Source organism: Letharia columbiana (genome assembly GCF_014066305.1).
Source record: "Letharia columbiana isolate WasteWater2 chromosome Unknown Sc0000028_s0, whole genome shotgun sequence".
NCBI lineage: Eukaryota > Fungi > Ascomycota > Lecanoromycetes > Lecanorales > Parmeliaceae > Letharia > Letharia columbiana.
The window spans coordinates 524,271-550,830 of record NW_023501070.1 but is presented as its reverse complement, the minus strand read 5'-3'; the positions used below and the strand labels follow the sequence as shown (position 1 = coordinate 550,830).

At 30.6% G+C, this 26,560-nt stretch overlaps 9 protein-coding genes across 9 annotated transcripts; 3 read left to right on the top strand and 6 right to left on the bottom strand.

The window, feature by feature from the left end:
- Positions 1-260: 260 nt before the first annotated feature.
- HO173_008244 (uncharacterized protein) lies at positions 261-1,103 on the bottom strand (the record flags this gene model as incomplete). The annotated part of the gene is made up of 3 exons (XM_037310144.1): positions 261-477; positions 527-752; positions 815-1,103. 3 exons carry the CDS (start codon positions 1,101-1,103, stop codon positions 261-263), a joined length of 732 nt encoding a protein of 243 aa, XP_037163104.1.
- Positions 1,104-2,096: 993 nt separating this feature from the next.
- HO173_008243 (uncharacterized protein) lies at positions 2,097-4,435 on the bottom strand (the record flags this gene model as incomplete). The annotated part of the gene is made up of 6 exons (XM_037310143.1): positions 2,097-2,483; positions 2,543-2,640; positions 3,562-3,614; positions 3,670-3,768; positions 3,835-4,021; positions 4,093-4,435. 6 exons carry the CDS (start codon positions 4,433-4,435, stop codon positions 2,097-2,099), a joined length of 1,167 nt encoding a protein of 388 aa, XP_037163103.1.
- Positions 4,436-4,894: 459 nt separating this feature from the next.
- On the top strand, positions 4,895-5,667 carry HO173_008242 (uncharacterized protein; the record flags this gene model as incomplete). The annotated part of the gene is made up of 2 exons (XM_037310142.1): positions 4,895-5,165; positions 5,219-5,667. 2 exons carry the CDS (start codon positions 4,895-4,897, stop codon positions 5,665-5,667), a joined length of 720 nt encoding a protein of 239 aa, XP_037163102.1.
- An 18-nt stretch (positions 5,668-5,685) lies between these two features.
- Positions 5,686-6,469, top strand: HO173_008241 (uncharacterized protein; the record flags this gene model as incomplete). The annotated part of the gene is made up of 2 exons (XM_037310141.1): positions 5,686-6,230; positions 6,304-6,469. The coding sequence occupies 2 exons, from the start codon at positions 5,686-5,688 to the stop codon at positions 6,467-6,469; spliced, it is 711 nt and encodes a 236-aa protein (XP_037163101.1).
- Positions 6,470-6,778: 309 nt separating this feature from the next.
- HO173_008240 (uncharacterized protein) lies at positions 6,779-7,916 on the bottom strand (the record flags this gene model as incomplete). The annotated part of the gene is made up of 4 exons (XM_037310140.1): positions 6,779-6,878; positions 6,970-7,075; positions 7,126-7,638; positions 7,691-7,916. The coding sequence occupies 4 exons, from the start codon at positions 7,914-7,916 to the stop codon at positions 6,779-6,781; spliced, it is 945 nt and encodes a 314-aa protein (XP_037163100.1).
- A 183-nt stretch (positions 7,917-8,099) lies between these two features.
- Positions 8,100-9,841, top strand: HO173_008239 (uncharacterized protein; the record flags this gene model as incomplete). The annotated part of the gene is made up of 3 exons (XM_037310139.1): positions 8,100-8,181; positions 8,234-9,747; positions 9,797-9,841. 3 exons carry the CDS (start codon positions 8,100-8,102, stop codon positions 9,839-9,841), a joined length of 1,641 nt encoding a protein of 546 aa, XP_037163099.1.
- Positions 9,842-10,842: 1,001 nt separating this feature from the next.
- Positions 10,843-11,495, bottom strand: HO173_008238 (uncharacterized protein; the record flags this gene model as incomplete). Its single annotated transcript, XM_037310138.1, has 3 exons — positions 10,843-10,875; positions 10,931-11,168; positions 11,278-11,495. 3 exons carry the CDS (start codon positions 11,493-11,495, stop codon positions 10,843-10,845), a joined length of 489 nt encoding a protein of 162 aa, XP_037163098.1.
- Positions 11,496-11,686: 191 nt separating this feature from the next.
- On the bottom strand, positions 11,687-12,007 carry HO173_008237 (uncharacterized protein; the record flags this gene model as incomplete). Its single annotated transcript, XM_037310137.1, has 1 exon — positions 11,687-12,007. The coding sequence occupies one exon, from the start codon at positions 12,005-12,007 to the stop codon at positions 11,687-11,689; it is 321 nt and encodes a 106-aa protein (XP_037163097.1).
- Positions 12,008-12,121: 114 nt separating this feature from the next.
- On the bottom strand, positions 12,122-12,964 carry HO173_008236 (uncharacterized protein; the record flags this gene model as incomplete). Its single annotated transcript, XM_037310136.1, has 3 exons — positions 12,122-12,517; positions 12,571-12,737; positions 12,784-12,964. 3 exons carry the CDS (start codon positions 12,962-12,964, stop codon positions 12,122-12,124), a joined length of 744 nt encoding a protein of 247 aa, XP_037163096.1.
- Between the last annotated feature and the right edge of the window lie 13,596 nt (positions 12,965-26,560).

Below are 26,560 nucleotides of genomic sequence, written 5' to 3'. Positions count from 1 at the left end.
ATTGTCGCAAAGTTTGGGCCTCGCCCGACCCAACAAGGTACGGACGGTTTGGGATAGGCTTATAGTCTTTGAATGTAGATATGACGTTTGGAATCAGATCCAGCTGCAAGGGTTTTGTTCTTCGAATTTCGAACATGGCGCACGGGTGATACTTCATGAGTAGGCCTATCTGCTCGCTCACTCGGAGTCGCAACGCGCGTCACTACCCGCTTGCGTTAAACGTCATACAAGACGGCAGTGAGATCCATTGAACTTCAGGATCAAAGATTAAGCGAGTCTGTGGCTACTCTGCTCCTCCTGCTTGGGTGTATATCGCCGTTGTTGCCCAGCGCATGTGTAGGTTGGGAATCTTTCTGTGGAACCTTTTTTCGTTTCTCCTCTTCTTGATTTCTTCGCTTTCGCTGTTCATTCAGTCTTTCGTTCTTCGCTCGAAGTTTACTTTTCCGGTCCTTGCTTTTACCCCCACCACCGCCGGCCCTGTTAAGTGTCACTCGTAGTCGACTTGGGAACACGTTTCGAGACTCACGTTAGCTCCACATTCAGCTTCCTCGCGGGAGATTCCCCGTCTTCGAAATCGGACTGGTGGTAAAGTTTCAAGCATGTCTTCATTCGATCATACCCTTCAAATTCCAGGAATGCGAAGCCTTTAGACTTTTCTGTACCTTTTTCTTTGCGGTGACGGATTGATTTAGGATTGATCTTCGCAAAATGCTTGCTTACTGACTCATCCGTTGCAGTGTAAGGTAGATTGCCTGGTGTTAGAACAGCGCCGTCAGACGGCTGAGCCAAGCATATTTGAACAGAGTAGACGGACCAATGAAGACGATGAATCTCTGGGCCTTTTGGGTTGCTGATTCTTCTTCTTTCCCCTGGTCCGTGGACTCGTCTACGACCGCAACCTTGCGAGTCGCAATCTTCTCAGCCGTAGGAATTCTTTCTAAAGAAGATGGTGGTGGAGGCGCTTGATTTGACTTCTTCTGTAGTGGCCCGCCGGCTGATGTGCCTTCCAAGCCCGATTTGACGCCCGCATCAAGTAAAGATTCGCTGTGCTGGCCTTCGAACTTCCTCTTTCGAGCTTCTTTTCGCTTCAAGTCTGATCCCATTGTAGCTCACAGTGACGCTCGGGAGGCTACGGCCTGAGATCGTAAGCAATCCTGAGTTGCGCTGCGGATGCGAAAGCTTATCTTTTAAAGGGGAACGGGGCAATTTCATGCCTGTCTACCGCCATTGGTTGAGTTTCCCTCGTTCGTGAATGTAATTGATATCTCGGCAGACCTTCCCTGCCAGCGGATCGTCGCTAGCCACATTTACAATATAAGCTGCAAAGACAACAGCCGATAACCTACATGAACAGCGATGATCGTTCCGTTGTTGCTGTTCTGTACCTTGCGCTTCGAATACTTGCAGAGTCCTTATGAATGGGGCACAGAATCTTTAGGAGCTCCGCTGTCTAATGGCGCTGTTGAAGCAAAAGCTTGGTCGTTGGCATTGACCTTCGTCTATGAAAGCAAGATTGCGAACAAATGGAGAGTACGACGGGTGCTGATTTATATGACTAGTTGTATTGTAGGAAACCATTGGGATTGGACTATCAGCATTGCGTATTCATCCAGGTCACATGCTGTCCAGGTACAGCTCATGCTCATAATCAAACGTCATCAGTCTACGCATTTAAAAAAGGGTGACAACGACGTCCAGTACATAAATAGTTCTTGTAGTCAGACACCACCAATCAATTGTATTAGTCGAGCTCTAAAATCTACCGACTTGGCGGACAGAAGGCTGACCTGCTTGTCATACATGTACAGAGAAGCGAATGTTTAAGGTAATGCAAGTCTGAGCGCGCAAATGCTCATAGAATGTTAAACTAGGATGCGAAGTGAAAGCCGACGGCGAGCAACCCAAGTGACTTCTCCTAGCCAAGCAGTGCAAATGATACCTGCCTCAACAATGCTGGTATCAGATGTGCGATAAAAGGTCTGTGTCCACTGCAATATGTCTAAGATACCGCGAAGGACCTAATTGTTGGCGCTCACGTTGTCGTATGTTGAGTTTGGCCTTGTCCGTGCACTGGAATTTGTCCTGTTTGGGCCACCCTAGGAAGCCTTTGTTGAGGGGGCTAACACGCTGGTGCTATTCATGTTGGCAGCGCTTAAAGGTGTAGAAGTAGCCACTGGCAGTGACATCGGCAAGTCATGCGTGTGGGTGGGAAGGTGGCTGACGCTGCGTGTCGGACGAGCATTGACATGTGCCGAAGCATCGACAGAGCGACGAGCCACAGAGTGGATGGCTGATGCTGAGAGATGACCTGATGCATAGCCAATGCTTGGGCTTCCGCGCTTGCGTAGACCTTGGTGACGGAGGAGAGGAGGCAAGGCATCGAGGTTATCCATCCCAGAATCAGTGCATACCGAGAGGGTATGGTGAAGGGCGGAGCCGAATTGAGTAGTCTGGCATTGAGAGTAGAGACATTGAAGCACCACCTGGAATCCATCAGTAACGCACTTTAGATGGAAGAAGGCGACATGACTGGAGTACATACGCTCTGAAACTCAGCGTCCTCGCACAAGCATTGGGTCTCATTGGCTTGGACACAGGTGCTGACGTATTTGGAATTTTCCCAACATTTCGACACGCATACTTGTTGGCAGATTAGCGTCGTCCTGGCCAGCACAAACGGGAAAGATAGAATGATTTACCTGGAGACTCTAGGGTCTTGAGGCCGACGACACTGTGTAGCAAGCCAATGCCAAATAGCATTGTTGTCTGCAGCTTCATACTGACGTGGGAGGAAGCTTTGCAGGTGTTTAGATTTACCTGTCAGTGAGGTGATCCGGTGAAGCGAATCGAACTGTAGTGACAGACTGGGATGCGTAGATGTGGCGTTGTCGAATTTATGGAATGAAAGGAAGCAGTCAACAGGACTGATTTTTTGGACGAGTTGAAGAGGGCAGTGGGATGGAGGAGTGAAGGAGGAGAAAGTGTTGCATTGCTCAGGCGCTAGGCATTTTTTCCTTCTGAAATTCCCTACGTTGAGCTGATCAAGTGGGAAGGCAGAACCCGCGTTCGGCAATCGTCACCGTCACCTACCCAACCCAGCAATCGGTTACTCATCGACCACGTTTCCTACGGGATCACGAACAAGAGAATGCCTTAGGAGAGCTTGTGAACGTCATCATAATCTCAACGCGTGGGGCGTCATCAATCACCTGCGTGGTGACCTCGAAATCGGGGTTAATTTTCTTAGGGTCAACATCTTGACTGCCAGTGGGAACATCACACAGAGAATGAGTTTGAAATTTACGACAGCTAATAGAGCAAGAGTCGAACCTTTCCACTACCATTTCCGTAACGATTCTTCAGCTCGGACTGATTCAGCAATGCCATCAAGGGCTGTTGTGTCTCCCGCATATCAAATATCCCCCTTTTTTTCTGGTCAATGTGCGAACAATCAACCACTACCCGTTCCAGACTTGATGATGATAGTGCACCTGCTGAGATCAGGACGGTGGCTCACAGCAAATTGGCGTGTTGTACTGGAAGAAATGGAGTGTAACATACCTGAGTCGAAAAGGTCGATGATTCGAGAAGGAGTACCAACCCCAATTCCCATCCTTGAAGAGATTAGCACCTAGAACTCAGTTGTAGAGGGTGATCGATGTGAGACACCTTGTTTTCCTGACATAATCTACTGCCTCTTTCAGCTTGATATGTTTGGCAAAGAGTTTTGCCACCACAGCGTCTTTTGTCTGAAAGAGGCGTAAGGCTCTGAGACAGCATTGGTAATCAATTTTTGTGCCTTCACAAGTTCTCGGCTCAACGTGTGTGGCCTACCTAGTGATATTCGCAGCACGTAGACCAGAAGATGTGATCACAAGAGTATGTGGGCTTCCCAGTTTTTTTGATGCCGAAGAGAGAGCCATATTTCCTGCTGCTCTCGGATTGTAGTGCTCAAGGAAGCTTGGCATGTCCTGCAAAGTTCTTGGCTTCTCCCATGATGTGGTATCATGGAAGGCTGTCTCTACATTATTTTTTAGCCTTCATCTTGAGCATCAGCTAATGCCACCTTAAGGAATTGTGACCAAACAATACCTGAGATGTATCTGTCCTCGAGCTCCACAAGGCTGAGATCTGGGAAAAAGCGCTTGGTTCGTTTGGCGACGTAGTCCGCTAATAATCGATTGTCCAACTTCGCGATGGCTAGGTTAAGACCTTGGTCTAGATCAAGATTATGATCCTCATCCGCTTTAGTCTTTTTGGATTTCTTGGACTTTTTTTGCTTCGCTGAACTGTCGACAACAGCCTCAAGATCATGGTCTTCGCCGTCGTTGCGTTTCCGCTTTGCGGTGCGAAAGGGCGATTTGAGTCTGATAGTAGTAGCCGGTACCTTGGATTTTGGCAAAGCGCTTAAAGAGGGTTTCGACTTTTCTGACATTATAGAAGAATACAAAATTTGGAGGAGTAGATTTGCAAATTGATGCGGTTTGCATATCGGAGACTCGGAGTTACCTAATCAAAGTGCGTCCTGTGTGGCGTGGCTTCCAAGCGCTTTCTTGGCGTTACATACATCCTCGTCACTTGTTTACGAATTGCCCAAATCGAGACTTGACTTTCACGAGGCAGTCTTCGGTCGTGGAGACTACGTAAATAGGTCTATGCTGTACGAAACAATGTCAAATATCAAAGAGAACATCAGGGTAGATTCTGGAACTGAAGACGAGCTCTCAGCTCCATCCAAGCTATTTTGCGTCACGCCGCGAAACTCCGCTGCCGGACAAGCATGCCCCACTGGACAAGGTCGAACACCATTTGCAAACGTTAGCAATCCCCGGCGAAGTTATGGAAATTATTGCTAACAAGCCCTTCAATCCAGTTGCGACACCTAGCCGGACTAATGCGAAAGCCATCAACGCCTCGGAGACGTGCTTCTAGCGTTGGCGCAACCACATCTCAGGGCAGTGCCGTCGGCGCACTCTCCGCAAAGTCGCGCACGCCAGGTGCTCGCCGGCCACTGCAGGAATTCTTGACGACGAGAAGCAATCCCACAACACCCCACGCAATCAGAGCTTTGCAGCAGCGAAGGGCTACGCCAGGTCGCGATAGACGCAAAAGTAGGCGTATGCAGCGTGAAACACCAAGGGATGCACTTAGAAACCTTAGCAAGAGTTGGTTTCCAGCCCACTGCACTTTGAATCGAGCTGATAGCGAAGGACCTTAGTTCTGGCTTTGAATAGCCAACCATCTTCTCTTCCATCGCACCTTGAACAAAATGAGCGCAGCGTAACTGAAGGCAACAATATCGAAGATGGTCTAGAGCTGCAGCGACCCAGCTTCTCCATCGCGATTGAAGATCGAGCAGATGAAGACGACAATTTTCAGCTGGCGCCTCCACGGCTGTCAATGCAATTAGAAGCGGGAGAACAGACCGGAAGATCAATAGAGATTGGGCGGCGTGCTCTGGATGATCAACCACCGGGAAGGCTCTCCCGAGGCAGCTTTGGTACTGTCCGGGGCAGTAACCTATTCGATGATCCGAGTGCGTTGGGCCTAAACGATGTATCGCAGCCTCTGTTCGAGGGTAGCGTATTGCAAATTGCGCCCGATGCAGACGAGGATGACTTCGGAGTTCTTGGAGGGAAATCGAGCTCCGGGTCAGTAGTCATCTAGAAAGGCTGGGTGAGAGCAATGCTGACCCCGCATAGTGATGAAAGAGAAGGCTTGCGGCGCGCCATGTACAAAGATCACGATCGTCGCGAAGGTCATTCCAACAGAATACAGCAGGCACGGGAGCTCGAGGGCGAAGGAAAGTCTCCCTTCATTCTCAATATCCCAGTGCTTCAGTCCAGACGTTCTTCCGCGGAGGCAAACTTCCCAGACGAGCAACAGCTTGGAGGCCTCGACAAGGAGCCTGAGCAAAGTGTACTCAACGTGAGACCCACCAATTCCATCACGAAGGCTAAAGCCGGAAGGAGAGCGCCGAGACCCATGAAGAAGTCACGCCAGGGGTTTCCGTATCCCAGCTTTCCCGCTGGGGTCACTAAAAATATTGCATCTACTTTCGCTCGATCACTGGGCAGCAAATCGACTATAATAGACAAGGAAACACTTGAGGCCATCACTGAGGCTATTGACCAATACTTCGAACAGCTCAGTATCGATCTTGGTGTCTTCGCTAACCATGCGGGAAGACGGAAAATTGGCGAAAACGATGTCATTGCTGTCATGTTGCGGTACGTCATTCCAACTCTTGGCCCGGCGTAAGACTGTCATGACACACAGCTCCAAAGCTCATCCGTGAGACAGACAGCGGCAAGTGTCTGCCACAACGACGCCCTTCTCGTTGGCCAAGAAGTATCTATCGGGAGAGCTGCTCCAGGGAATACGAATGCCGATCGCCAAAGTAGGCCGACTGAAGAGGCGACACCCGCTTACAGTCATTGATAGAGATGGAGTGGAAGGTGTAGAGTGACAAGGTTCGGTTACTCGCCAGCCGATAATCTTTGAAATCCAATGCTCTAACCGAGACCAAGCTTGGAGTTCCATGGCTTGAAGGCTCTCCTCGTCAAGACCGCCAGCGTCCCATACTCGCATATGAACACAACTCACGTTCCTGTGTTATGGATCCCGCAAAGCTTATCTCGCGCGCAGCATCTGCATTTTCTCGAAGGAGCCCCCAAAATTGATCGATCTAGCAGAGAACGCTCCTTCACACATCCCTAAGAAGAGTCGCTGGGAACACATGATTTGGCTTTCGGCGGATGTCTCGAAGTCGAGGCTTCTACCACTCCTTATTCTGGCGGACTCGCCTGATAGAATCCGACGGTGGCTTTTTCACGACCATCCAGAACATGATGGCTGTAGCAGCCGACAAGGCGTACCTAATCGATTTGGCATCAGTATTCTTTGGACTCGCGAACTTGTGTTTGGCGCATAGCGTGGTTACAGATGATACCCCTGAGCATTGCTTACCAAGTAAAGATATACTGCGTGTGGTTATTTCTCAGGTTCACTTCAGCTGGCCGACCTATTGGAATTCCTACAGCCTCTCTATCATACGCTTTCAGAAGATCCGGTACTGCCAACTTCGTCAGCTATCTGAATTGTGAGCCGCCGTATGAGCCATACCCATGGTTTCTTCTATCCAGACTGGATCGCTTCCAGTAAACTTTGCCATTTGCTCGACATCTGGAAAGTAGAACTCGCCCAGCTCAGGCTTGTTGTCTGGCGTGAACATGTTCTTTTTCCATGGCTCTCTAAGTAACCCCTCCACGGTGACTTCCCCAATGGGTAGACCTGCCTGCCTGTCCACCTGCCGCTTGAACTTCTTGGGAATCCAGCCTCTGTTCACTAGTATTGTCGATGCAATTCCTTCGCGTTGTAATGGCGTTACCACTAGGTATCCATCATTGCCATCGTGCACTCGTGGCCCAATGAGCATCTCCTGATCATGTCGTAGAAGGCCTGTCGTGACAACTCGTCGATAGTCAAAGTCTTTGATGGCAGCTGGGTCTATACGTGGCGGTAAGGGCAGGGGCGGCTTGAGAATACGATCTTCAAATCTCGCTATCAAGTCTGTTTTCCATCGAAGCCTGAAGACCTGCCATGTCCCGAGGCCAAATGCAATGGCTGGGATGAGTACTGTGTGGCGTCAGGTAATAGAACGGGGTACTAGACTGGCCAGGAGGTTTACTGAGCACTATCAGGCCTGGGCCATGCTTTTGGCCACTTCTAACTGGCACAGCCGGGTTGTCAACGATCGATTGGAAGTAAGGGTCATCAGCGGGGGTGTGTGCATATCTCCGCTGGAAGGGCGATGGTTGCTCGCACTTGGGGCATATTCGAGGACGTAGGGCTGTTCGAAGCGATGTCAATCTTGTGGATTTCGAGAAGGGGGAAGCGAACAGTGAGGTTTTCATGGTTGCTGCAGTTTGTAAATATATGACACATTCTGGTGATTGGCCTCGGCATAGAGTAACTACCTGGAATTCGAGCCAAACTTCACTCTGACCACCCGGCGCTGGGCTCATGAAGATCGTCACACTTCCTCTGTTTCAACCTGTCAGTCCTACATTTGCGGTCTCCCAAGGACTACTAATACGATGATGTTCTTCGACGGAGATCTGCAGTCAGGCATCGCTCTAGCTTTGAGCGAATCCAAGTCCGTGGCTTGCTTTGTCAAGGGTGTGTCTCTCTACACTCTGCTTGAAATTGGCCTCCGACTGACTGGAGCAAGGTGATGATGAGCAAAGCTCCCTATGGGAAGTAGACTTCTTGAAGGATGAGCAGATCACCACTGCTTTGACAACAAAGGCCATCACACTCCTCATCAATGGCGGATCACAAGAAGCTCAACATCTCGCAGCATACTACCCTGTTCCAGTCTTACCCGCCTTCATCATAATAAATAATGGCCAACTTGCCCTTGATCTTCGAGCTGGAGAAGAAAAAAATGAGTTCAAAGCTGCAATCTTGAGGGTTTTGACCTCCAGATCGCCTCAGCCTCAACATACAACTTTCTCGCCAACACCTGCCTCAGACCCATCCATAACACAACACACCTTAGATCAAACTGTTCCTTGGGCTCCAACACTTGCTACAAGGTCATCTTCAGCTCAATTCTCCTCAGATGAGCCTGACACGTCGCATGAAACCGGTAGCCTTGGCCCAGCTTCTCCACCTCCTTCACTTCAGTCGACCACGCTCAACTCTGACCCTAACAATTCGCCGTCCGCAGCTCGCAACACAGCCGATCACGTAAACATGCCCCCATCACGCAACCAAAACGTGGACCCCACAGCCGCTGTTCCCTCAAATGCGATTCAGTCCACGGCACCTTCTTCAGCCTCTCCTGGCGGCCAGCCCTCCCAAACCGTGCAGAACTTACTTGCGGATCGCCGTCGTAGACTGGAAATAGACAAAAAGGAAAAGGATGCTGCTGAGAAGTCAGAGCGGAAAGCCAAAGCAGAGGCTCGAAAAGAAGCTATGGTTGTCGCTCCGGACTCGGCTAAGGCTAATCAAGCTACGTATGCAGCACAGCAGAGGAAACGACAACAGGAAGCGAAGCTGGAACGCGAGAGAATCTTGAGGCAGATCGAGCACGACAAAGCTGAGCGTAAGGAGAAAGAAGAGCGTCGCAGAGCAATCGCCAAGGCAGAATCAGAAGGGACTGATGGGGCTGGTGGACTTGTTGACCAGCAGTTGGCGAGTGAAGTCAACTTTTCGAAACCAACCAGATCTAAAGAATGCGCCGTACAAGTTCGGTTATTTGACGGAAGCACAGTTCGGAGCAGATTCCCTTCTGATCAGACACTGCGAGGGAATGTCCGGCCCTGGATAGATCAACAAAAGATTGACGACGTTCCCTACACATTTAAGCAAGTTTTGACGCCAATGCCAAACCAGACGTTGTCTATTTCAGAAGAGGAAGACAGCTTGCAGTCTCTTGGACTTACTCCTAGTGCCACTCTTGTCATAGTTCCAGTCCAGGGCTATACAGCTGCTTACAGCGGTGGGCAAAGTATCGTTTCGAAAGGGGCCTCAGCTGGTTACAACGTAGTATCTGCCGGTGCTGGTGCTATTACCGGAGCCCTTGGAACACTCCTAGGACTCGGGCGGGCAACGGCCCATGATGCTACAATGCAAGGGAACCACGAAGCGGGCGCAGGGACAGGATCGGGTGTCAACATTCGCACTTTACGAGATGAGCGAGACGACCAAGACAATCACCAGCTATACAATGGCAATCAGGTAATGTGCCCTAGTGGCTATACACTTGAACTGGCACTAATCTTCATAGTTGAACTTTGAGCCACAACGAGATTCAAGGGACAAAGACGAATGACGGGATGACGAAAGCTTGCATATTACACAAATGCAATTAGCGAGGCGACATAGGTAGTTTGATTGTGCAATCAGTTCAGTGGGGAGAAATCAAGCCACAGTGGCATGTCTTGTATGCAATTCCATCCCAAACTAAGTTTCGTTCCCAAGACAACTGCCCTTGAGATTCGATAAATTCAGTGGCTCTATGTTGATGACAGAACGAGCTTTAAGTACTTTGCCCATGAAGCGTATTGAACGGAGATCGCGAGAGCCTTCGGCTCTGACCGCTTCGTGAAATCGTGTATGTCATGATATCAACATGACCACACCGTGGATTATGCTGCAAACCGTCAAATGCCCGAACGCGCATTGAGGAGCGATATACAACTATTGCAAAACGGATATGTAATGAGATGGCTGTTCGGTGATAAGAAGCAGAGAACATCGCGTAGGAGTGATGATTGACAAGCCAGGCCATTATTAATATCCAAAAGTGACATTAATCTTCGCTCAAAGTCTCTACTGCAGTTCGTCGTTGCCCTCTCCAGATCAACAGTCTGATTCACCTGTACCGCACTTTCCTAAGATAGGGCTTCATGGTTTTGGTACGCAGCAAATGAACGAGCAGAGAGATATACTGTGTTAGCTGCTTAAAGGGTCTTAGTTGATACCTACTGTGACCTTTTAGGCACAGACTGGGTAAATCTGATAAGTGGACCATCACATCAGAGCTTTCGTGGATTGGTAGTGCTGGCAACGATTGTAAGATACGTATACAAGGCATATGGAGAGATTTTAACGATAGCATCCCAATCAGTGTGAATAGAGCGAGGTTGTTTGCCGAGAGAGTCTATAGGTAAAAGGAGCGGGAAATGGCTCCCAAAGTAATGAAACGCTATGCTCGCTGGAAGGCCCGCCAACGACTTGCAGCTTAAGGAAGAATTCGACTCCTATGATGATGCAGACGCCAATTCGTTCCATCCTCGCCGTCCTAGGTAGCGATTGCTTAGTCTACCCTCTCTAGTACTGACTGGCCGCTTGCTGGCAAGCTTTCTGTACAACGTATCAGCATCAGTCCCAGGACTAAGATCTCTCATGTGGCAATCACCAGTTGATCCAAATACCAGCCACAGATCTGCATGTTGCCCTGATTCTCGTCAAGACATTTGGTGAAGCTTTTCGCATCCGTCTCACAGCTTCGAGGACCCCAGGCAATGCTCTGAGAACTGCTCTCGTTGGCCTGGCTAGCGACAGCGTTGTCTGCTTGTTGTTGCTCAGTGGGGGCGCTAGACCCTCCAAACATTCCTCCAATGGCGTGGCCGATACTTGAGCCTACTGCCACACCACTATCATAATATCAGCGTTGTGATCCATAATAATATCATCATTAAGGTCATAATAACCTGACAGTTGAAAAGGGCAGAGAGATGAACGACAAGAACGGGTCAAGCTTACGCGGCTGTAGAGGCCATCTGTCCGAAGAGCCCAGGACTCTTACCCTGCTGAGTGGGAGCACCGGATTGCTGGGCGTGGGCTGGAGGGTGAGCTGCTGTGCTGGCACCTCGTGAAGATTGTTGAGAGGGTGTAGCAGCAGGCCTAGCTGGAGCAGCAGCAGGTCGAGAAGGCGCAGAAGGGCGGCCACGGCCACCGCTACCTCCACGAGAGCGAGGCATTTTCTAATTTCTGATTGATTGAGAAAGTTGGTGGGTCGAGATTGCCAGTGATATTGGATGTGAATTTTTAGAACGAAGGGGGAAGAAGCTAGAAACGCGATGGCAAAGTCCCTGTTACCGGAAAATGCACTAGCCAAATTTACGAACTTTTCGATACGAGTTTACAAGAATTAAATAATATACAGTGCAAATTAATTCTGTCCGTCCAAACATTGTTTGCCGACGATGACACTTTTGTTGCCGGATTTGTTGATATGTATAGACAATGAGTGACTACCGCCGTGTCCAACGCAGACATCCAGTATGCTATTACTTGGCGCTCCACGTTCCAGGCGGTCGATATCTGCCCAACTCCATGAATTCAAGTAGTCCTGAGACAGAAGGGCTCCAGATTTGGCAGCAAGTCGACCTTCAAAATTCTTAGGTGAGAATGTCTGTTCGTCAGAGTCGCCGTACACATAATTTCGAGGTAATCGTACCGACGTCTTCACAATTGATCTTTGCCCTCTCATCGTGCCACGAGGTAATTACCAAGCTAGGTATTGTGCTAAGTTTCGTTGCCATCGGCAAGGGCCATTGTGGCCAGGTACGACGTGTTGAAGCCAAGCCCGTGTGTGATTAGGTCCTCAGTCTCCATCCTGCATTCCCTCTTCTTGCTCAATTTGTTCTTGTTCTTGTTCTTGTTCTTCTGCTTTTGAGTCGCCATTCGTTGGATCTATCTTTGACGCCTTTCCAGAGCTAGGATTCAACTCATGTTTAGTCCTTGTTTTTGTCCCATCCTCGCTCTCCCTTCTATCGTTTATGCTCTGCACTTTCATCCTCTTCAAACGTGGTCCCTCAGAAGACTCCAGATGCTCTGTGTCGGTGTTGGGGTCGTCACTTGAGGAGACGGCTCTTGACCCATTTCCTGGGTCGCTGCTGAATTTCTGTTTCTTAGGAAACCGTTCAAATCTGGTATGAGTGGCTGCGCTTTCCTTTTTGCTTTGCTTTGCCAAATCGAGGTCAAATCTCTTATTCCCAGCCTAACGTTGAAGTCAGCACTTACAAAGTCTATTGCTCAGCGAGTGCGGCTAACCAGTGCATTTTTGATGAAGCGGCCCGCAGCTGCCTTGTCCAGTGTCACATTCTGTCTGGTTTCCGCTGACTCCGCAGCCTTGATCTTCTCGAAGTAGTGTTTGACCCGGGTCAACTCTCGAAAGACTGGATGTTCTTTGGAATTGACACCATTGAGTCGGAGATAGGCTATGACGATTAGCCTCAAGAAACTGTTTTGCTCCTGCAGACGTACAGAACAATATGGACTCAATAGCATAGGTAACAAGGACATAAAGCTGCGCTTTGTCCAAGAGAGGTAACTTCCCAGCGGTATCTGATACAGCGCTTTTGAGTAGAGGCTCGAGCGCCTCTTCGAGGTCATCAATGTTATCGTCTAACGATTTGATCAACGGTACGAGATCTATAGCTTCCATATTGATCGTTCATTGAGTTGACATTTGATAGTCACAAATGTAGTGTGCCAGGTGCCTAATATTTATGAGATAGGAAGTACGCTTAACTGCTTAAGCCCGTAAGCGCGACGTCTAGCGTACTTAATATTTAGTACCTCCCTTAGCGAATAGATATAGCTTTATCTAAAAGAGAAATTATTATTAATATTAATATACTCGTACTATTTAGAAGTAAGCTATCTCGCTTAATAGCGCCGAGAGAGTTAATTAATTAAACTACTTAGTTTATCGCGAAAATCGTAGTTTGATTAGTTAATTCTCTCGGCGCTATTAAGCGAGATAGCTTAATTCTAAATAATACGAGTATATAACGAGTTTAGATTTATAAATTAAATTTATAATCTATTTTTTTAATTAGAACTATTAAGTAAATTTAATAAGCGAACTTTAAAAGCGATATTTAAACTTCTTATTTTTAAATAATTATAAGATTAAATCTTATAATTCTTTTAGCGTTAGAAAGCGTAAACTATACTTTATAATTTAAAAAAAAATATCAAAATTTTAATAGAAAATAAAAAAGTTATTTTATTTATAAATAATATATATTTATTTTTTTAATAAGAGAGCTCGAAAGAGCTAGCGAGCTAACTTAAATAGTCTAGTTAGAAGAGATAATAACCTCGAATTTATAATTAACTATATATATAAATTTAAGATTTTTAAGCTTAGTTTTATCTTATTCTTTTATTAGTATACGAGTAAAGATTTATAAATTAAATTTATAATCTTTTTTTTTGATCGGGGGGCTGTCGAGTAAATTTTGATGAGCGATCTTTGATAAGTGATATCTGAATTTCTTATCTTTAAATATTTATAAGACTAAATTTAGTAATTCTTTTTTTATCTAAAAGCCTATATTATACTCTATAATTTAAATAAAAAAATTTAAATATTTAATAGAAAATAAAAAGGTTATTCTAAAATTAAATAATATATATCTATTTTTTTTTAATTAGGGCTATTCGGCTATCGAGCGAACTCTAATAAGCGATATTTAAATTTCTTACACTTTAATAATTATAAGATTAAATTTTAAAATTCTTAAAAATTCGAAAAGCGTAGATTACGCTTTAAAATTTAAAATTTAAAATCTTAAAAAGTTAATAGAAAATAAAAAAGTTTTTTTATATATTAATAATATATACCTATTTTTTTTAATAATTACGAATATTAATTTATTTATTCGCGATATCTAATTAAAAAGCGTAGATCTAATAAATTAATAATTAATTATATATATAAATTTAAGATTTTCTAATTTAATTCTATCTTATTCTATTATATATACTAATAATAGAATAAGATAGAATTAAATTAGAAAATCTTAAATTTATATATATAGCTAATTATAGATTCGAGTTCGCTACGCTTTTTAATTAGATATTACGAGTAAATAAATTAGCGTTCGCAATTATTAAAATCTCGCCCTTCTACGCCTCCCTTATTAAAAAAATAGATATATATTATTAATATATAGAATAACTTTTTTATTTTCTATTAAAATTTTGAGATTCTTTTTTTAAATTTTAAAGCGCTGTTTGTGCTTTTCGAATTTTTAAGAATTTTGAAATTTAGTCTTATAATTATTAAAGCGTAAGGAATTCAAATATCGCTTATTAAAGTTCGCTTATTAAAGATCGCTTATCTACTTACTCGATAGCTCTAATTAAAAAAATGATTATGAATTTAATTTATAAATCTTTACTCGTATATATTAATAGAATAAGATAGAGCTAAGTTAAAAAATCTTAAATATTAGTATATATAAAAGAATAAGATAGAATTAAGCTTAAAAATCTTAAATTTATATATATAGTTAATTATTAATTTAGATTTACTACGCTCTTTAATTAAATCGACTAAGTTATCGCGAATAAATAAATTAGCATCCGTAATTATTAAAATCTCGCCCTCTTATACCTCTCTTATTAAAAAAAGAGATGTATATTATTAACACATAGAATTACTTCTTTGTTTTCTATTAAATTTTTAAGATTCTTTTTTTAAATTTTAAAGCGCTATTTGTGCTTTCCGAATTTTTAAGAATTTTGAAATTTAGTCTTATAATTATTAAAGCGCAAGGAATTCAAATATCGCTCATCAAAGTTCGCTCACCAAAGATCGCTTATCAAAGATCGCTTATCTACTTACTCGATAGCTCTAATTAAAAAAATAATTATAAATTTGATTTATAAATCTTTACTCGTATATATATAGTTAATTATAAATTTAATAGATTTATACTTTTTAATTAGATATTATAGATAAATAAATTAATATTTATAATTATTAAAATCTCTTCTTCTACTTTTAATCTTTTAATAACTTTACTATCTTCTATTAAAATTTAATAATTTTTTTTTTAATTATAGATCGCAAGTTACGCTTTCTAAAAATAAAAAAATCTTAAAGTTTAATCTTATAGTTCTTTAAAGATAAAAAATTTAAATATCGCTTATTAAATATCGCTTATTAAATTTACTCGATAGCTCTAATTTAAAAAAGAATTATAAATTTAATTTATAAAGTATTTACTTATATATAATAGAACGAGTAAAGGTTTATAAATTAAATTTATAATCGTTTTTTTTAATTAGAGTTATTAAGTAAATTTAATAAGTAATCTTTAATAAGCGATATTTAAATTTCTTATCTTTAAAGAACTATAAGATTAAATTTTAAGATTCTTTTTTTATTTAAAAGTCTATTATACGTTCTATAATTTAAAAGAAAAACCTCGAAATTTAAATAGAAAATAAAAATGTTATTCTAAAATTAAATAAAATATATCTATTTTTTAATTAGGGCTATCGAACTTTAATAAGCGATATCTAAGATTCTTACTCTTTAATAATTATAAGATTGAATTTTAAAAATTTTACGTTATTAAAGAGCGCAATATTCGCTCTATAATTTGAAAAAATAATTTAAAAATTTTAATAGAAAATAGTAAAGTTATTAAAGGGCTAAAAGTAGAGTAAGAGATTTTAATAGTTACGAATACTAATTGGATTATTCGCGATAACTTAGCCGATCTAGTTAAAAGGCGTAATAACTTTAAAATTATAATTAACTATATATATATATATTTAAGATTTTCTAATTTAGCTCTATTTTATTCTATTAATATATATAAAGTAAAGATCTATTAATTAAATTTATTTTTTTTTATATAAATTTTATTAAAATATAAGATAGAATACTTAGTTATATTAACTAGAGAGTTCTATAAAAGAAAAGAGCGACTAGATATAAATATACTAAGATATATTATATAATTATATTATATAATTATTAAGACGCTAAAAGTTATATAATTTAAATTCTAATACTCTTCTTTATATATATTCTTTTATATATAAAATTCGATAGATATAAAGTTTAATACTAATAATATTAAAATTAAATAAATAAAATAAAAATAATTTAATTAATTTTCGCTAGAGTTTAGCGTTAAATAATTAAAATAAAATTTAAATTAAATAATTAAAGTAAAGTTTAAATTAAATAATTAAAGTAAATTTAATATTAAATAATTAAAGTAAAGTTTAAATTAAATAATTAAAGTAAGTTTAATATTAAATAATTAAAGTAAAATTTAAGCTAAATAATTAAAGTAAATTTAATTATAATAATTAAAGTAAAGTTTATATTAAATAATTAAAATAAATTTTAACGTTAAATAATTAAAATAAAGTTTAAGCTAAATAGTTAAAGTAAGTTTAGCGCCGAGTAATTAAAGTAAAAAGTCGAAATCTAAAAACGACTATATTAAACCCCAAATTTCACTTTTTATTAAAAAACGATTTTTTAAAAATTTTATTTTTAGATTATCTAATATATATTAAAAATCGATTAATTTAAAATTAGAGGATATTCGTAAAGATAACTAAATAAAATAATTAAAAGAAATTCTTTATTTTATATATTACGATTAACTATAAAACTTTTATAAGATTATTTTAGATATTTAATTCTTTAATAATAATAGCTAATAATAATAGTAATATAAATAAAAATATTTTAAAAGAGCTTTAAAGATTTAATAGCGATAGCGATAATAGCGTTAAAGAAATAGCTATTTTAATATAAAATAGCGAGTTTATAGAGTATTAAGTTTAAGGTTTAATAGGCGATTTAAATAAATTATTTAAACTATAAAAATTAATAAAATAACTTCTCTAAAGTTAAAGTTAGCTTTTTTAAATAAATAATATTATAAATAATATTTTAACTTAATTAATATATAAAATTTCTTAAATTTATTCTTAAATAGTATCTTAATAAGTTTATTAATTATTTATTATTTAATAAAAATATATTTAAAAATAACGATATTAGTAATAACTTATTTTTATATATAATAATATTAAATATTAATATATTTAATATATATATAAAATTAAGAATTTTTAATAAGAGTTATAATATTTTAATTATTATAATAAATAATAATAATTTATATATACTTAGCGCTAAAATTAAATTAATTAAAAAATTTATATAATTAAATTATCTTTTTAATAATCTATATCTAATTAATATATTTAATCTTATAAAAGAATAGCGTTATAATAAATTATTATTTTAATAATTAATTAATAATAATATTATTTATATTAAAGATATAATTAGAGATAAAATATTAAATATTTTAATTATTTATTTAATTTATATTTATATAATTAATAAATAATTTTAAATCTTCTTTAAATATTAATTATTAGTTTTTAATATTATTTAGATATTAAAAAATACGCTTAATAATCTTTTAATAGAATTTATTAAGATTTAAAATATATTTAAAGATTATTAAAATAGTAAATATAATATTAAATTAAATATTTAATATTATATATATAAATAATTTTATAATTAATTAATAAATATAGCGAGATTAATTAATAGAGATAAAATTATTTTTAATAATATAAAATTTATTATTATTAATAAAAGTAAGTAATAGCGTAAAGCTTAATATATTATATTTCTTTAAAAAATTAATATAATCTTTTTAATTAAGATATAGAATTTGATTAATATAATTTTTAATAATTATTATATTAAAATAATAAATATAAAATCTTAAATTAATTATCTTAAACTTCTTATTAAGCTTATTCTTAATACTCTATATTTTAATTTTATTAAAATTTATAAATAGAATATTATTTATATAAATAGTAATAATAATAATATTATTAATAAATATAGAGAGATTAATAATAATAGATTTAAAACTTAGTTTCTTTAAATAGATTATAAGAGTATTATATTAAATTTTAGGAGATTATTTTAAATTATAAAGTATCTTAATAAGTTTATATATTTTATTTTTTTAGTCTTTAATTTTAAAGTTAATAAATTAAATAATATAAATTATCTTTTTAATATTATTATATAAAAAAATAATTTTAATATTTATTTATTTAAGTTTTTAATTTAAAATAATTATTAATATAAAGATTACTTTATAATTTATAAATTTAATAATAAAAATAAAGATTTTATTAAAATTAATTTTTTTTTATTATTTAAAATTATAAATAATTTAGCGAGCTTTATATTATATAATCTTTTTTATAAAATTACGCTTAAATTTATAAATCTATTAATCTTTTAAAATATATATATTTAATAAAAGATTTATTAGAGTTTAAATTTTATTAATAATAAGCGAGTTAATTTTTTTTCTTATAATAATTTTTTAATATATTTTATAATAAGAGTTTAATATAATTTTTTTATAGATTTAAGATTTATAAAATTTAAAAAAAGAGATTTTTATTAATAGCGCTAGAGGATCTAAAGAGAGTTTTTTATATATTTTTAAGATATCGAATAAATAACTTATTATTAGAATTAAATTATAATTATTTATAAAGCGAATAATAAATTTAAAAAGTATTATTATAGAAGCTATAAAGAGAGTTTTATTATTAAATATATTAGATAATTATTTTTTTAAAGATTTTAAATTAGCTAAAATTATTAATTAAGTTCTTTTAAAAATTTAAATAAAATTAAATAAATTATTAACTTTATCTTTAATAAAAATTATTTATCTCTTTTAATAATTCTTCTTTAAAATTATAAATAAAGAGAAAAGATAATTTTTAAGATAATTAATAATTTTAATAAATTAATAATTATTATAATAGATTATTATTTTAATATTATTATATATATTCTTCTCTAAAATAAAAAATATAAATTTAAAAGAGATATTATTAAATTATTTAATATTAAAAATAATAATAATTTTATTATTATTTAAAAGTATATAATAAAAATAATTTTAATAATTTATAAATTATTTCTTAATTATATAATTTTAATATTTTTTTTAATTAATAACTTTAAATATAATTTAATAAAAGTTTATTTATTTAATAATATATAAATAAAAAATATTAAAAAAGAAATTAATATAAATCTTAAAAGAAGTAATATTTTATTTAATTACGAGTTAATAATTATATAAATAATTCTTAATATAAATAAACTTAATTTAATATTTTTATAATAAATCGCTTTTTTTAAATATTATATTAATTTTATATTAAATAATAATATCTAATTATTTAAATTTACTATTTATTTAAAATTTCTTTAATATAATATTTTTTTAGATAATTCTTTTAAATAGATAAAAGATTTTTATTTTATAATTTTAATATTTTATATTATAATTAAAGCGAAGGCGAGTATAATAATAATTATTATATTTTATATTATTAAGAAAAAAATGTATAATATAATAAAAATAAATTTATTAAATTTATTTAATAGAAGATAAATATTAAAGTATAAAGTAAAATTATTTAAAAAAATAATTATAAAAAAATTATAATAGAAGATATTAAATAATCTTTAAAGATTAATATAAATTAAATTATTCTTCTATCTTTTAAAAATAATATAATATTTATAAAGCTTTATTTTAAAACTAATTATAAAATATAACTTATAAATATTATTAAAAAAAGATTTAAAAAGATTTATTTTAATATATATTTTAATTATCTTTTTAATATTTTAAGTATTTAAATAATTTATATAAATATATTATATATATAAAATCTTTTTATAAATCTAAAACTTCTACTAATTAGAGAGCTTTATAGACTTAATAAGAAATTTATTATAAATAAATTTTTTTATTAATAATAATTAAGGCTAAAAGAGTATTTCTTTAAATATTAAATATATAAAAGCGACTTTAAATATATTTAAAGAAAAATTATTATTTTTTTATAAAAAGATCGTTAAAAATAAAAGAAAGCGAGTATTATTACTTCTTTAATTATTTTTTAAAAATAAAATTAAAGTTATATTTAGATATATATTAAATATTATTAAAAATTTAAATATATTTAATATTTTTTATTTTATATTTAAAATTAATATTATTAAAGTTAAAAATTATATAATTATTATTAATAAATTTATTAATAAAATAAAATTTTTAAAATCTAGAGAAAGATTTTAAAAATTAAAAATTATAAATAATATATTAAATATATATATAATTAAAGAAAAAAAGTAGAGAATATTATTATTATAATAAAAAGTATAATAATAAAAACTTTATTTAAAAATTTAATTTTAAAAAATTTATAGATTTTATTATTTAAAATTTAAAAGTTAATAATAAATATAATAATAATATAAATAATAAAATAATATATTATTATAAATTAAGTAATTATAATAATTATCTTAATATTAAAAAATTAATTCTTTTTTTTTTTAAATTTTTTAAATTTAAATTTAATATTAATATTATTATTTTTTTAATTATCTTTTTTTTTATCTTAATTATTATAATTATTATAATCTCTATTTTTAAAAATTTAAATTTTTTTATAAACGCGTTTATACTTTAATTATTCGAGGTATTTTTTAATAAAATAAAAATTTTTATTATAAATAATATAATATTTATAGATTTATATTTAGATATAAAAATTATTTAAATTAATATTATTTTAAATATAATATTTAATTAATATAAGTATCGCGGAAATAAAAATATAAATATTTATTTTGATATAAATAGTTATTATATAAATATTAAAGAATTTAATAAAAATAATAAAATTAGAAATAATATTAAGTTATTATATTTTAATATAAATTAATATAAATTTAAAAGATTTATCTTTATTATAAAAGTTATAATTTTAATTATAAATTTTATAATATTAAATATATTAATTATCTAAACTTTTATAAAAATAATAAATCTTTTAATTTTTATTAATAATAAAGAAATATTTTTTAAATAAGCTATTAATCTTTTATAATAGATTTATAAATTAATTAATATAGATTTATAGCTTATTTTTATAAATAATAAAAATAAAAGACTTTAGTTTTTAAATAGTAGAATTAAGAATATCTAATTTATAGAGTTTATATTTTTTTAAATTTTTTTAAATAATTATAATATTAATATAGCTTTTAATAAAATTACGCGAGTTATTTTTATAGCGAGTTTTTATTATAATATAGAGTTTATAATATACTTTAATTTATATTATAATATCTATATTAATAATAGCTTTAAAAGTATCTTTTATAAATTACTAATTAATTATTATTCTTATAATAATTACTAAATAAGAGATTAATTTAATAATATTAATTTTAATATAATATTAAAAATTTAATAATATAAAGAAATTCTATATATTTTACTTTTATTTATAATAATTAAAAATATTTTTAAATATAAAAATTTAATAAAATTAATTTAAATTAATTAAAAGTTTAATATTAATATATTTAAATATAATACTATTTATAAAAAATTAATTTAATTTTTAAAATTTAATAGAGAAAAGCTTTAATAAAAGTTTAAGTTTAAAAATAAGATTTATAATATAATAAGATTTAATAAAATAAATAAAATAAATAATATTAATAAAATTAGCTTCGCTTTAAATTTAAAAAGCTCTTTATTTAAAATTAACTTTAATAATAATTTAAAAATAAATTAATTTAATATAATAATAGAATTAATATAAGAAATTAAAGTATACTCGCTATTAATATTATTTATATTTAAAATACTTATAATTATTTAAAGTATATAAAAAAAATCTTATTAAGCTTTAAAATTAACTTAATATAATTTAAAATATTATTTAAAAAGAAATCTTATATTATAATTTATAATATAATTAATAATATTTTAAAAAGATAAATTTTAATTTATAGATATTAAGAGGAAATATAATATAAATATATAAAATCTTTATAAAAAATCATTACTCTTTATACTTAAAAGGGAATTTAATTAAATTTTATTTTTTATATTATTATCGCGATTATCTTAATTATCTTCTATTATATTTATAATATAATATCTTCTACTAATTAACTCTTTTATTAAAAAAATTAATTAAAATTAAATATAAGATTATTTATAATTTTATTTTACTCGCTTATTAAAACTAATTAAAGCTTCTTTATAAAATTATTTTATTTATATAAATATAAAGAATAATTATTTTTTAATCGCTATAATAAAGAGTAATTTTTTTTTATATATTAATATATTAGATATATAAGATATAAATTATTTTCTTTTTTAACGTTATATCGTTATTTTAAATTAGATTTTAACTCTTATTATAAAAATTATATAATAAAATATTAGAGTTTAATTACTTATTATTAATTTTTAATATAATAAAATATAAAAATAAGAATATATTATCTTTTATTTTTAGCGTATTTTATTTAATATAAAAAAATTAATAATATTTTAATAATTATAATAATTATATAATAAAAAAATATAAATATATAATATTCTATTATAATATATAATAACTTTAATATTATATAATTAAATATAATATATCTTAACTCGTCTTAAATTATCTTATATAAAAAATAATAAGAGAGTTTATATATTAAATTATTAATATAATATATTAATATATTAATAATTTTAATATAATTTCTCTTACTTATTATTTCTACTCTTTTAATTAAAAGTATATTTAATATATATTATCTAATTAGAATAATTATTTTAAAATAAAAAATATCTATATTATAAAGATTAATAAAAGAGATTCTTCGCGATTATAATTATTATTATTTAATAAATATTAATATAATAAATATATTAAAAGTAATTATAATTATAATAAATAATAGATAAATTATAAAATAATTAAAATAATTATTAAATAGAGTTTAAATTTATAATCTATTAAAATATAAGATAGAATACTTAATTATATTAATTAGAGAATTCTATAAAAGAAAAGAGCGACTAGATATAAATATATTAAGATATATTATATAATTATATCACGTAATCGCCAAGACGCTAAGAGTCACGTAATTCGAATTCCAACAAATATTAATAAGCGATCTTTAATAAGCGATATCTGAATTTCTTATCTTTAAATATCTATAAGACTTAATTTAATAATTCTTTATTCATTTAAAAGCTCATATTATACTCTATAATTTAAATAAAAAAATCTAATTTTAATAGAAAATAAAAAAGTTATTTTAAAATTAAATAAAATATATCTTTTTTTTTAATTAAGGCTATTCGACTGTCGAGCGAACTCTAGTAAACGATATTGAAATTTCTTACACTTTAATAATTATAAGATTGAATTTTAAAATTCTTAAAAATTGGAAAAGCGTAGACTACGCTTTAAAATTTGATATTTAAAATCTTAAAAAATAATAGAAAATAAAAAGTTTTTTTATATATTAAATAATATATACTTATTTTTTAATAATAGTTATAGATATTAATTTATTTACTCGCGATATATTAATTAAAAAGTATAGATCTAATAAATTTAATAAATAACTATATATATAAATTTATAGATTTTCTAAAATTTAACACTATCTTATTCTATTATATATATTAATAAAATAAAAAAATAAAATTAAATTAAGAAAATATTAAATTTATATATATAATTAACTATAAATTTAAGATTATTACGTCTTATAGTTAAATTAATTAATAAATTAAAAATTATACTCGTTAACTCTCTTAAGTCTTTTTATTAAACTATCATAAATTAACTCTTTAGCTAATTTAAGTCTTTTTATTAAAAATCTATAAATAGAAAACTTATACTTAGAAAAATCGAGCTTTCTATAAATATTATTACTTATATAATTTCGTAAATTATAAAGCTTAATTTACGATTTTTAATAATATATTAATTATAAAGATTTAATCTACTTATAATAAGTAAATAAATTAATATTTAAATATTATAATTATATTAAATGCTATAAAATAAAATATAAAGATAGAATACTTAGTTATATTAACTATAGAGTTCTATAAAAGAAAAGAGCGACTTAATATAGACGCGCTAAGGCGTATTACGTAATATAATTATATAATTATTAAGACGCTAAGAGTTATATAATTCGAATTTTAATACTCTTCTTCGTATATATTCTTTTATAAGCGAAATCTAGTAAATACGAAGTTTAATACTAACGATATTAAAATCGAATAGATAAATAAGATAAGACTAGCGTTAGATAGTAAGAGTAAATTAATATTAAGATAGTTAAGGTAAGTTAGTGCCGGGTAATTAGCGTAAAAAATATACCCCTATATATTCTTACTCTCTTATATAAATAAAATTAAAAAATATAAGATTTAAAGTTCGCGATATTTAAAATAGAATAGATAAAGTAAAAAGTCGAAATCTAAAAATAATTATATTAAACTATAGCCCTTATCTAAATATAACTTAAATTCCACTTTTTATTAAAAAACGATTTTTCGAAAATTTTATTTTTAGATTATCTAATATATATTAAAAATTAATTAATTTAAGATCGAAGAATATTTATAAAGATAATTAAATAAAATAATTAAAAGAAATTCTTCTAGCTATATATCGCCGGCTATAAAATTTTTATAAAAGTTATTTTAAATAATTAGTTCTTAATAATAGTAGTTATAATAGCGATAATTTAAAGATATAATATTTAAGATATTAATAATAAATAGATATAGATTTTTTAAAAGAGCTTTAAAAGTTTTAATAATAATAGCGATAATAGCGCTAAAGAAATAGCTATTTTGATATAAAATAGCGAGTTTATAGAGTATTAAGCTTAATATAGCGACTCGATAAGCGATTTAAATTAATTATTTATAATATAAAAATTAATAAAATAGCTCTTCTAAAGTAGATAGCTCCTCTATATTAAGATTATAATAAAATTTATAAACGATATTTTAATTTAATAAATTAATAAAATCTCTTAAATTTATTCTTATTAAGAGCCTTAATAAGATTATTAATTATTTATTAATCGATAAGAATATAATTTAAAGCGATATTTTTAATAATAACTTATTCTTATATATAATAATATTAAATATTAATATATTTAATATAAATATAAAATTAAAGATTTTTAGCTAATATTATAACGTCTTAATTATTATAAAAAATAATTATTATTTATATTTATTTATTATTAAAATTAAATTAATTTAATAAATTATATAATTAAATTATTTTTTTAATAATTTATATTTAATTAATATATTTAATTTTATAAATTAAAAGTATTATAATAAATTATTACTTCGATAATTAATTAATAATCTTATTATTAATATTAAATATATATTTAAATATAAAGTAATAAATATCTTAATTATTAATTTAATTAATATTAATATAATTATTTAAAGATTTTAAATCTTCTTTAAAAATAAGTTAATAATTAATAATTTATCTAAAATAGTAAAAGATTCGCTTAATCGCTTTTTAATAAACTTTATTAGAATTTAAATTATATTAAGATATTATTAAAATTATAAATATAATATCTAATTTTATATCGAGTATTATATATATTAATAATTTTATTATTAATTAATACTTAATATAAAAGACTTTAAAGATTTAAAAGTTCTCTTTAAATATTTAATATCTTTCGATATTTATAAAAATAAATATATTTTTAAATTTTTATATATTATATTTAGTAAGAAACTTTTTAATATATTTTATTTAATTAAGTTAAATAATATAATTAATATAATTTTTAATAATAGTTATATCTAGATAATAAATATATAATTTTAAATTAATTATTTCGAAATAATTATTAAACTTATTTTTAATATTTTAAATTTCTACTTTATCGAAATTAATTAAGAGAATATTATTTATATAAATTATAATAATTATAATATTATTAATAAAGATTAAGAAATTAATTATAATAAATTTAAAGTCTAATTTCTTTAGATATATAAAGAGAATATTATATTAGATTTTTAAGAATTACTTTAAATTATATAGCGCCTTCTTTAACTTATATATCTTATATTTATTATTAATCTTAAAGTCTATAAATTATATTATATAGATAATTTTCTTTATATTATTATAAAGAAAAGTAATTTTAATATTTATTTATTTTAATTTTTAATTAAGAGCTATCGCTAAAATAAAGATCGCTTTATAATTTATAAACTTAATTATAAAAGCGAAAGTCTTATTAAAATTTACGCCT